This window comes from Paramormyrops kingsleyae, chromosome 7, assembly GCF_048594095.1.
Source record: "Paramormyrops kingsleyae isolate MSU_618 chromosome 7, PKINGS_0.4, whole genome shotgun sequence".
Taxonomy (NCBI): domain Eukaryota; kingdom Metazoa; phylum Chordata; class Actinopteri; order Osteoglossiformes; family Mormyridae; genus Paramormyrops; species Paramormyrops kingsleyae.
In genome coordinates, this window is record NC_132803.1 from 22,142,433 (window position 1) to 22,155,408 (window position 12,976).

Below are 12,976 nucleotides of genomic sequence, written 5' to 3' on the forward strand. Positions count from 1 at the left end.
TCTGCCAGCTAACAGCCATGACACTACTCCTTGACCCGCGGACGGCTTTTCTCTAGCGGATCCAGTGCTTCACACTAAATCCGTGGTGTTTTTCTTAAATTATCTGGACGGTGTTCAAGATTGTCATGTCTGTGTGCTTCACTGTGTGAAATGAGTTCCAGCAGCATGTGACCAGCTTGATAATGATGGAAACCAAGCCCCATGGCTTAAATATAAGTAATTCTGAGAATGTGTGTATGATGGATTGATAAGGGTATAAAGAGTATCATTCGGCCCAGAATTAACACCTGTTCATTTCTGTGCGGTTTTATTTATCAGTCTAAGAAACTGTAACATTTTGATTATGTGGACATGATTCATTAGAATATCTATGTAATAAACTTATTTAAACATATAAAAGTGTGGCAGAGTGACCTCGCTCCTGCAGGGCTGTGGGTTCACTTCCCAATCCTGGCGCTATCTGCGTGGAGATCACATGTTTGAGGTCCATCTCTGGGTTTCTTCCACATTCTCTCTTCCCATTGTCACATGTTTGAGGTCCATCTCTGGGTTTCTTCCACATTCTCTCTTCCCATTTTCACATGTTTGAGGTCCATCTCTGGGTTTCTTCCACATTCTCTCTTCCCATTGTCACATGTTTGAGGTCCATCTCTGGGTTTCTTCCACATTCTCTCTTCCCATTGTCACATGTTTGAGGTCCATCTCTGGGTTTCTTCCACATTCTCTCTTCCCATTGTCACATGTTTGAGGTCCATCTCTGGGTTTCTTCCACATTCTCCCTTTCCATTATCACGTTTGAGGTCCATCTCTGGATTTCTTCCACATTCTCTCTTCCCATTGTCACATGTTTGGGTTTCTTCCACATTCTCTCTTTCCATTATCACATGTTTGAGGTCCATCTCTGGGTTTCTTCCACATTCTCTCTTCCCATTGTCTTCCCAAGACATCTGGTCCAATTACACTGAATTGCCCGTTTTACTTTGTTTTGTTTACATGCCCTGTGCTTCCTGCAACAGGCCCCAACCACACTGACACCATATAATTGGTTATGGAAAGTGGATGAATGGATATATAAATTAGAAAATTACTGTGATCTTTAACTTTATCGGTCATCACTATTTATTGTTCATAAAATTCCTAAACCGACCAGCATTCCTTTCAAAGGTCTTTCCGAGAATATAATTTTCCCAGTCGGAACACAGCCTCACAAACAGATGGTTTGACAGCTGAAAAATAGACGATTAAGAAGAACCGGAACAGAAACATAATTGCTTGTTATAATTAAGAGACATGCAGAAAATGATGGATAGTGAAATCACAATTTCTGAGGTACTTTGTCATGCACTAAACTCTCAGCCACTTAATTCAGCTGTTTTTTACACTTGCACAGTGTGTCCAGTGAGTTTGCTTTCGTCTGCTTGCCCACTGCCACAGTCAGTGAGATGCCAGTATCGATGTATAGCAGACAGGAGCTGATATCCAGCTTGACCTAAGCACTGATTTCATGGCTTGATGGACAGGAGAATCTGAATTCTGTTAACTCTCTAAATGGGTTATGGGTATAAGAACATTTAATTCTGGGTCTGAGTGTAGAATATGTAGGAGACTAGTGCTGGAATGAGGTTTCACAATGCTTTGCTTTTTTTTTTTTTGCTTTTTTTAAGCAAAATTTCATTTAGACTTCTAATTACATTTTTGTCAATTTATTGACTTGCCAGGATCTTTTATTCAGAGCAATGTACATGGCTACTGCAGTGAAAATACAATACAGTACATGATTCCTGCTTTCCTAAATGGACTCATTCCTGTGAATATGTTTCTCAAGTAGTGCCATTCCAGTGATGTACAGTTCTGGACAAATTCATTCCTGTTCCATTCCCAGTGTTAAGATTCAAATACACGTGTCTCCGTGGAATGTACAGTAGTTATCACTAATGGCAGCTAAATATTTAAGCAGCAAGGAGCCCTGAAAGGACGCGCCTTAGCTCTGCCTGTGTTTATGTTGGCAGCTGCTTTCCGAGAGCCAGATCAACATGGTGAAGGTGGTGAATTCTGTGAGCGACGCTCTCAGCTCCATGCAGAAGGAGACGGGCGTCATCAAGACGCGGCTGAAGGCGGATCTGCAGAGGGCCCCAGTGCGTGGAGCCCGCCTCAAAGGCTGTGCCAATGGTAAGAGGCTCGCCATCAAAAGGTCTCCAACTGCAAACATGGGCTGGGCAGACTGGTCACCATAGGGCCCTTGAACGAGGCCTATAAGCCCGTCTGCTACGGGGGCTGGCTGCCCTTTTTGTCCTGATTATACATCACGCTGAATAAAGGCGTCTGCTACATAAATAAATGTAGATGCAAGCTTGTCCATAAACAGTATCATCGCTTTGTGTAACACTTCATTGTGCATCTTGTCACTCTTTAAATGTAGGGAGATTAACTCCAGTATGAATGTTTAAATGCAGCACACTGCCTAGACATAAATAGGAAGATTAAATTATGTTTATCACTATTTTTTTTTATTAATAACTTGAATTAGAAATTAAGTTCAATCTCTTTTGAGAGCACTCTATATAAATAGTTAATAAATGCATGTAAAATACATCCACACTTAACTCTGAAGATGCATGATGTAAGTCTTTATAGTGAAAGAATCAGTAACCAGAATCAGTTCTTAGCTTTGCAGTTGACACCTGACTTTAATTTGGCTAGTAAAAATACACAGAAACACCGTCACAGTCATTAATTTTTCAGGTAGCAGTCAGGCAGCCACGCATGTTGTCGATCAGAGTTTATCAAGGTCTTCGCATCAATGATCTCATCTCTGGTGGTGACCCATATGATATAGCGGCTTCTTTAATGTGACAGGAAAGATTTGGGGAAATGCTACAGTTGTATCCCATGTGGGCTGAAAAACATCGCAACTGAGCACAATATGAACCGATGTGTGAACCAGCCAGAGTCACTCATAAATATTTTATTGAAAAATGCCGTGGACTATCTGTTTCGCTTTTAATCTGTGGCTAGGCGTGCGTGTCGAGTGTCAGCCTACTGACCTACGACAGCATACGTATGGTATAGGCATTGACACAGAAATTAAGTGGTGCTGTCTTTTTAAATTATCTTCTAGAACACTTAATGAAAACATTGAACTGACATGAGGTGTGGGGTGTAGCTAGGCTGGAATGGTACAGTGATAAATTCAGGCAGGCAGTTATTTATGGTGGTCTGCAGTTGCCTTTGGGATTAATGAAGTATCCATCTGTCTGCCTTTCTGTCTATCTGTCCGTCTGTCTATTTTATTTAACACATAATTTTGAACACACGGTTCCTGCTGTCAGTACTGTCACGATAATGAAGCCGTGATTTAAACTACAGCTACCAGTCAGTGAGCTTTTCCTGCACATCATTCTGCCACAGACCTTCCGATTACTGGTGATCTCTGGTATCTCCACCGTAGTTCTGATAATTTATCTTCTCAAAATTGGGAAATAATTCACTCAGCGCCAAAAAACCCTCACCACCTTAACAATTAGCAGAATAGCACTAAATATTTTGTTAGGAAAATCATGTTCCCCACAAGTTATATCATGTGAGACAATAAAATGTCTGTTGTTAAATTTGACTTTATAGCTTACAGAGGCAGCCTAATTTATTTGGTTTGGTGCATAAGTGAACTTCGAAATGAGTTATAATTATATCTGCAAAATAAAGGAGGGCTTTCTGTCACAGATTGCTAACTTAAAAAATCCAACTGATGCAAATTCATCAGTTTATGTCACGCTAGAGGACAACAGTAGTATGAATACCACACCTAGACCCAAGTGAGTATGCACAGCGTTCTTAATCTGCCATCAGCAGCTATTATCCTGCAATAGTCATTTCAGGGGGTAAGCTGGCAGCTTTCTGGGGCAGTTGTGTTAAAGGGATTGTTATTGAGAGGGAGGTAACATAGTGGTATCAAAGGGATTGTTATTGAGAGGGAGGTAACATAGTGGCAGCGAAAGAGAAAGGAAGGACGGATAGCGGCAGAATTCTATGGGGATCAGCCCTGAAGTGTTTAAAAGAACATCTACATTTAAATCTATAATCGGAGTGCCCAGTGATCTGTGTCTCAGATCTTGCAGTAACCTGCTGAACACATTATCAGCAAATCAATAGGGAAAGAGCTTTGGTCTCTTGGCCTCTAACTGTCTAAACTGTACCTGTGTTAGATATACATCTCCTATAAATAAAGTAATAAAGTATAAAGGTGCAGTTCTTCCATGGGATCCATTTATCTTACAAGAGAGAGAGATGAATATTTTTATTACCAGTCCCGACTGACACACTGCCAGAAGCAGAAGTTTTGTAGAAGCCAAATTTTATAACAGTAATTTCAGTAACTGCCAAAAGACATAATTTATCAGAACTATTCCAAAAATTAAGAATGTACAGTACTGTGCAAAAAGTCTTAGGCCACCAAATGAAGTAATGTTTAAATTTTCTTAATGTTTGTGTAATACAACCATTTTATGTCTGTCAAGGTGTGTCAGCTTAGGCAAAACCTCTGTAATGTTACTCCAATACGCCCAAATATTTACAAAACTTGACCACAAGCAGACATTGTTTGGCTATTCAATACCTTACGATGTTAATTAAGCAAACTGCTGGTGAAACGTATCAAACACATGGAATGGTTGAGGTGCACCTGTCGAGAGGTACAGTATGGTCAGTAACTTTTTGAAGAACAGAATAAATACTTGTTTTTGTTACATACAATTAGCTACTTTTTTAGCACTACATAATTTTAAAGTATATAATACTGGTAAAAACAAACATTTACGTCAACCAAATCATTACAAAAAACATAAAGACAGTGTAGTTTTCTTCTCCCATTGTTCTCTGAATGATACTGTAGTAAGATGCAGATATTGTTGCATCCTGTAGAACATTTAAATTCCTAATTTTTATGAGTTTGTGACACCCCAGGGACACAGCTAATTTCATTCTGCCCCTCTTAGGCTCCAGGCCCCGAGACTGCAGTGATATCTACGCGAGCGGACAGAGAGAGGATGGCATTTACTCGGTGTTTCCCACACATTTACCCTCTGGCTTCCAGGTCTACTGTGACATGACCACAGCCGGGGGAGGCTGGACGGTGAGTTTGTGAGTTCTACTCACACACGCTCAGACTTATGTCCTTCCTACTCACACACGCTCAGACTTATGTCCTTCCTACTCACACACGCTCAGACTTATGTCCTTCCTACTCACACATGCTCAGACTTATGTCCTTCCTACTCACACACGCTCAGACTTATGTCCATCCTACTCAGACATGCTCAGACTTATGTCCTCCCTACTCACACACGCTTAGACTTATGTCCATCTTACTCACACACACTCAAATTTATGTCCATCCTACTCACACATGCTCAGACTTATGTCTTTCCTACTCAAACACGCTCAGACTTATGTCCTTCCTACTCACACACGCTCAGACTTATGTCCTTCCTAGTCACACACGCTGACTTATATCCATCCTACTCACACACGCTCAGACTTATGTCCGTCCCACTCACACACGCTCAGACTTATGTCCTTCCTGCTCACACACGTTCGGAATTACGTCCTTTTTATGGAAGTACACATCCTGACAGATATACTCACAGACACACACAGGATGGCATGCAAAGATGCATTTACAGATACATTATCCTGTATTTATTAATAAGACAGCTGATTCTCAACAAATCGACCATGACCATATATAATTATACCATGATTAAACATTACTGCATAACTGATACAGTGTTGGAGTTTGAGTATATTATGTAACTTACTTGTGGATGCAAATGAGGATCTTCCCTTTCAGATTCTCACATTGTATGTGAAAGAGATTTCACTACAGTAAACATGGTAGATAGCATGCTGATGAACATTCCCTTTATACACCAATTGGCTGCTTGTAATTCCTTCAGTCATCTCTCCCCGCAGCCGTGCCAAAGTGGACCATGACCCTGGACCTCACCTGAACTGTAGACATGCTGAATGCACACTCATTGATGATAGATTAACCTATGGCAGATATAAGGTCTTTCTCCAAATGTGGCTCTTTGTGAGACAGTGCTGAAATCCTGACTTTCTATGCTTCTCATTTACTTCTACTGGTTTCAGTACTTGCTGTTTCCTGACCCTGTTTGCTGCATGTGATTCAGAATTGGTGTTTGCATTGCCCTGGATTACTTTCTGAATTTAGCCTGTCTTTTGACCCTGATTTGCTGCTTGTCATTCCTCTATATGAATCATTAAATATGCCTGTTCTGCTCCTGGATGTTGGAATTCCTTCATCATACTATTCTTGGATGCATATATGCCATATGCAATGTCTGGAAAAATGTATTAAGATTATGAAAAATCTTGTGATGCTTTAGAGACTACTGCTGTTTTCTTAAGTAACTTGATTTGTGGAATTAAAAAGTTAATTTTGTGCTGCCAGGCTGTTGCTATTTTTAGTGCATGTGTCTGTTTATTTTCAGTGTTATTGGTGAGTTTCGGTCAGCATTAATTAAGTAAACAACATCCCCTGTGTTTAGCAGTTTTAAATATAGACTTTACACACAGGGACGGTTTAAGTCGACTGTGAAAGTAGGTTAGATACAGCATGTTGTGGATATGTGATGGTAATGCTGTTTAAGTTGTCTTTGTGTTGATCGACTTAGTTATATTTCCTGCTATGAGGAAGCGTAATGGTACAGAATTAGTCTACACATCTGCATCTCCCCCACCAATTACAACAGCTCTTTTATTCTTAATGAGAATAAGTGGATAAAATTGTAATCTGATTGAATTCACGTAACTGGAGAACAGAACTGGTCCCAGTCGATGTTGCTCCGTAGGAGGACATCACCGCCTCCCCCCTCCTTGTCCGAGGCAAAGTGCAATTAAAACTAGGTGCCCTAGGGTCATTCAAATCATAGTCCTCAAGGTTCGTGCGTTGCTGATTTTCCAGCCTTCCTTTATTCGTGAGTGAGGTGGGAAGCCTTTGTGGCCAATCAGAATCAGAAAGTATTAAACTAACTACCGGGGAGAACTGAAAACACAGCCTGGATTGGAAATAGATGTCCAGACTTGAAGAGCCCTGACCTATAGGGTTGACTGGCCCTGCTGGAGAAGATCTGAGAACAATCTTGTTTAGTGGCAGGTGCAAGACAGGGAACAACCCAGGGCAGACATGCACACAATTTGGTAACTGCAGTTAGACAGATTTGGTCTTTGACTTGAGAGATCCTGAGGAGAACATGCAAACTCCAGACACACTGAGCTGGGGCAGAGACTCAAACTTCAGAGGTGCAAGGCCTCAGCACTCAGCACCACGACACCCCTACTTACCGTGTTAATTTTATAAATCAATTATTTAGGTTTCAAATGTCATTGTAGGCAGAGGTTGAGATTTCAGGTACGGAGAGTACAAATCCAGACCAAGATTTTGTTTCAACCAACCAGATGAGTATAAAGAGTCACAGTCACAGAGTACTCAACTGGTTGGTTGAAACAAAATCTTGGTCTGGATTTGTACTCTCTGGACTGCCTCTGATTGTTGGTTTCAGTGGAAAATCTTGATTACATATAGAATTATAAATAAATTCAACTGGTCATTCTTTTAACATCAAAAAAATTAATGACACTCTGTGAATTTTTTTTGTGAAATGTAAATATGTGAGAAACTCTGTCCACACGAGGTTTTTGTAGGCTTCACTGTATCATTTCTCGTAACACCAGGCAGACATTTGCAGTGGGGACTACCACTTTAGCAGAATAAACTATAAAGACATGGACATGTGCTTTGAATTTCACAAAGTAATCAGATGGCTGTTCCAGTGAGAAAAGGCACTGGATTCCTGATAAAATAGGTGCTTGGCTTTAACCAGGTGTAACTTAAATTTTTTTAATCCTCATTCTTGTGCTGATTGCATGTTTTAATATTTTGACTGCTTGATTGGACCTATATCTAATTATTCCAGATAACAGCACTCACTTTCTCCAATGCAGACATTGAATTCTGTTCTTGCGGTCTATTATTTTTTGTCCACCGAGCGTATCCCAATGCTCGACGTCCCATGAGAGGTGAAGTACAGCTTTTATAGCCGACCAATAGTTTTTATGTGGTTTATACATCATCTTTTGCCTCCTGCACTTTGCTCTTGGAGATATAGACTTCTGCTATTGGGACCGAAGACCTTCTGGGTCTCCTGAGCTATTCATCTACTTGAATATTAAATCCACCTCAATTTAAAACAATAAACGTTCAAACAACCACAAGATCCCCCCCCTCCTCAAAAAGCAGACACACATACAACCACGGAATGATTGGATTACCATGAGGCTGTGATTAGCATAACAGTCAGAAAGGTGGAAACTCCGTCACTCTGCCCCCACTCACTCCTGCTGACATTCCCGCCCCCCCCCCCGCCCAGGATAGATCAGAGAGAGGAATAAAGGAGATGGGGAGGCTGTAGCACACATCACCTAGAGGAGGGTCACACTGCATCTCCCTGTGTCCAGGATGAGCACAAACACTGTTTGGCAGCCTGGGAGGAACAGGCACCTCTCAGATATTAAATACTTTATTTCCTCAAACCTTAATCTTTTTTGTCTTCAAACATAATTCATAATTAATGTAATTCAGGAAATTTCATTTTAGACCTATCGGTGTTTCTGATATTGGGGAACCTTTAGTAATGTGCTAAGAACCACTTGGCTTTGCTGCTGTGCAATGCAACACATTTTACTCATATTCTTTGTTGGCAAATAGCTGTTGAGAACATTAAAGGGTGTTTTTTTTTTGGAATAATCTAATCCAACAAAATCCAGGTTCTGAGCAGGCTGCTGAGAAATTGTAAACATACTACAGAGTAAAAAGCTCTAGATTTATCCCAGATAGCATTCTGCTGCAAATAAGTGTTAAGGGTTTAACTAAGGAAAACATTTATTTTATTGAACAAAGCAATTCATAGCAGACTAACAGTATCATTAAAAGATGATTAAATATGTTGGCAGGTTATTTATACTTATAGGATTCAAGGTCACATGTTAATTATCCTGCTTATTCTGCTACTACCCAGCTTTTACATTTTCTAATACCATCCATCCATCCATCTGAACACATAAACCAGGTCAAGATCATGTAATCTTGAAGACAAATTCTTATATCCGTTGTTTCAGTTGTTTTGGGAATTTATTTTTTATGATACTGTATATCCAGTAAGTTTGTGGAAGGACATATTTTGGGATTTCAGGACATGTAGGGTGCAAAGACACACTGATTTAAATATTGTCAGTATTCGGTAACATCACAAAAGAAAGTGACCTTAGCAACTGTTTAGAATGCAAAAGTCTGTCAAGCCTCTTATAGAAACCTGAACATTTCATCTTAAGAATTTTCTTTGCCTTTTGGATGAAATATGCCAAGCCAGCAAGCTACAGCATATTGTAGCAAACTCATGATTCTCAGAACAATCGCAGCTCTCCCAGTCATCCCTTAGATGAACATCCTCGGAAGTAAAAAGGTTTTAATTCACTGCTTCCAGTGTGTTTCTCTCTGTGTTTTTATGCTGTTTTCTTTATAGACCTCTATGTTATGGTTTGCTTTCACTCTTAGTATTTTCTTCAAAAACCTTTTTTTTCTATTTTGGACAATGCCACATACCATATTTGGTCCTTTTTTTTTTTTTAAGCAATAAACTTTTCTCCACATCTAGAGTGAATGAAAATGCCATTGGAAGGGTAAAAATGTGTGCTTACAGGAATGCTGAAAGTCAACTACATGGGTATTTTTAGGGAATGTCAAATGTCAAAATATTGCTATGATTATCATTATTTTTCTGTACTTTTCTGCTTGAATTTCTCTGACCTATGGTACATACTGTAGAAATAAATGTAAGTTAATGTTATAGTTAATGTTATGAATTATGAAGTTTTCAGTGAGTTACCTGGTGAAGTATGAAGAGGAACTTTGAGATGTCCATCCATCCATCCATCCTTCCATCCATCCATCCATCCATCCATCCATTTCGCATAAATGCTTATCTGTTACATTGTTGCTGTTAGCCTAGAACATATCCCAGTAAACACAGGGTACAAGACCAACATGTAAATGACTACTTGGGTATCATTAACACAGAACAGGCTCAACAACACTTTATTCATAACAGGCTTTTCAGAGCCCAGTATTTTTATTAGGGGTCAAAGCATTAATGTTACTGGATCCCAATTGTTTTTTTTAAATTGGGTTTTAAATCTGGAGTTTATGACTGTAATTCAAAAGACAGCAAGTACACATTATCCCAAATCACATACAAAATGTAGTTTATTCTTTAAACATCACCTGAACAAATGAAACTGCAAATGCTATTTTAGTATTTTATATTTCTTTTGAAAGAACGCCCCAGTGTAATGTATTGAAGCTATGGTTGCCTTGCATATTTTTATTTGTCATAGCCCTACTTTGGATATGCAGCTCTGGGTAAATAAATGGATAAAATGGATAGGTGTACTGTATAGCTCAGAGTCTAGTGGGGAATCCTTCATAACGTGAGTATTATGCCAGCCCACGCAGCCGCCGCAGTAACCTTAGTAAACATGCACAAACTTGTTCTTTGCACATATACTATTATGCAGTAGCAATAATGATTTTCAAATTCAGAATACTTTCATTACCCCGGAGGAAATCACCACAGACTCATAGGAAAAACACAGCATGGTGTTGCAGACCCAGAAGGAGCTGAGCCCTTCCTGTACAGGGCAGTGCAGTACTTTGACTAGTTAAGCTCGCTGTCCTGGTGGATACCCAGACACCTATAATCCTGTACAGTCTCCACCTCCTTTTCCCGAGTGGATGGGGGGGTTTCTGGAGACCGTAGTCTTATCAGCTCCTCTACCAGTTCCTTCATCTTACCTTATAAATTTGCAGATGAATCCGGTCGCTCATCATGTGTTCATCTCTGGTGGCAGGACTCCGGGTTGTGCTGGAAGTCAGTGGAGTACAGGGTGGAAAGAAAGGGAGAGAGGCCCAGCCCCCTGCAGCCCCAGTGCTGCTCAGCACTTTCTTAAACACGCCATCTTTAGCTGATACAACATGCTGGTAAAAGAATGTATTATTTATTCTGTTACTATATTACACCTTCATTGTAGGATTTCATGGTAATTAGAATGTTGATATAATGCGCTGAATCAATGCAAGGTCTTTCCCAGGATTTTGTAGTGTGGGATTTACTACTGGAATTTTGATAATCTTAAATTGATACCGGCATGCAGCACAATTCTTTACTGATGCTTTAAAGATTCCCCAAGGTATTAAAAACACGAGTCGTTTATATGCATGCTTTTCTGAATGGGTCTGTTGTCTGTGGTCTGTGGTCTGTGTCAGTATGATTGTGTGACTCATAGAGGTCTGAAGCCAGAAATTTGGGTAGCTTAATGCATAATGAGAGAAAGCAGTGAGGCACAAGAAATTCTTTTCATCTGAGAAACTCAACCTATTTTCAAATACTCTGCAGGAATAATTTGATGGATTTGTACAGAGCCCCTTAGGTGTCATGGTAGAGAAAATTATTATCTCATAGTAATTAATGCTCTTGAGTTAGTAATTTGTGCGCTCAAGTTACTACAGTAATTCCCGCTCTCCAGTTACTAATTAGTGCTCTCCAGTTACTAATTTGTGCTCTCTAGTTACTAATGTGTGTTCTCCAGTTACTAATGCGTGCAGTCAAGTTAGTAATTTGTTCCCTCAAATTAATCAGCAGTCGGAGAGCACAAATTACTAACTTGAGTGCCCTAATTAATAATTCAAGAGCAAGAATTAGTAACTCGAGAGCAGGAATTATTAACTCAAGAGTATGAATTAGTAACTCAAGCACACAAATTAGTAACTTTATTAACTCGAGAGCACGAATTGGTAACTCAAGCGGACAAATTACTACAATATAATATTTTTTTTTCTACCATGACACCTAAGGGGCTCCGTAGATTTGAACAAAGAAGTATCACACAAGAAGTTGTAAGAATGGAAGTGTCATCCATAGTCTGGGGAATGGACACTTGTTTGACAGTCTGTCAGTTTGAATCAGATCGATCTTTTCCATGCTGGTTCCTGGTGTGGTCTTGAAATGCCTCAGCTTGAAAAGTGCTTATGCCATAGCCTAGTCTTATCAAATGTTCTTCAATGTCTCTCTAAATCTCAGTTTTCTTAGTTGTCCAACTCCAGAACACTGAACACGTCATGTGTGTCTGGCTTCTATATTTAAACTTTGGTTTGCATCATGATGTTTGGCTTAAGACAAATTTCAATAATATAACTTCATCAGTTTCACAATCATAAAAAACAATAAAGCTACAGTTTTAACATTTATTTGCACCTGCACAAACCAATAGCTGCAATGACCAGAGTCCCCTCTTATTTTTCTGAGCTGATGTTTGTCTAGGAGTCGGTTGTCATTTGAGTGCTTTTCTGCAGTTATGTGTATCTTCCTTCCACACAACATCCGACTGTATATATGTCCAACTCCCATAAGATTAAAATAGAGTTGGAAAATCCTGATCGGCAAATAGGATACAGCAGACATAAGCGGCCTTAGGGTACCACGTGTAGCTAGTGTAAACAAAGTCACTGCACTGCCAGCCGTATAATGGTACAGTGCATATCTAACTTATAACACCCTTAATACATGACAGAAATTATAAACGTCTATGTAACACATTTATGTATTTTCCTTACTATACTTCTGTCATTATTTTCATCTCTCATATACTCTAAAGTATCTTGGCTATTTAAGCAATACAGGAACAGTATAGGTGTAGTATACTGTATAGGGTTGTATACAGTCAGGTCAGTCAGTCAGGTCAGGTTTGGGAGCATGCAGTGCTCCCCAACCTGCTCCCCAACAATGCAGGCAATGTGTCTCATTCGGGACTCCTCTAGCAACCACTCTTTTGGCACAAAGTACCA

At 39.7% G+C, this 12,976-nt stretch overlaps 1 protein-coding gene across 3 annotated transcripts in view; it reads left to right on the forward strand.

Annotated features, from left to right (window-relative positions):
- The window catches only part of fibcd1b (fibrinogen C domain containing 1b), a 126,274-nt gene that overhangs the window by 55,214 nt on the left and 58,084 nt on the right, over nt 1–12,976 (forward strand). For all 3 annotated transcript variants that reach the window (XM_023807853.2, XM_023807854.2, XM_072714501.1), the window contains 2 exons: nt 2,010–2,169; nt 4,992–5,128. In XM_023807853.2, coding sequence (XP_023663621.1) covers nt 2,010–2,169; nt 4,992–5,128 — 297 coding nt within the window. The remainder of the gene's footprint in view (nt 1–2,009; nt 2,170–4,991; nt 5,129–12,976) is intronic.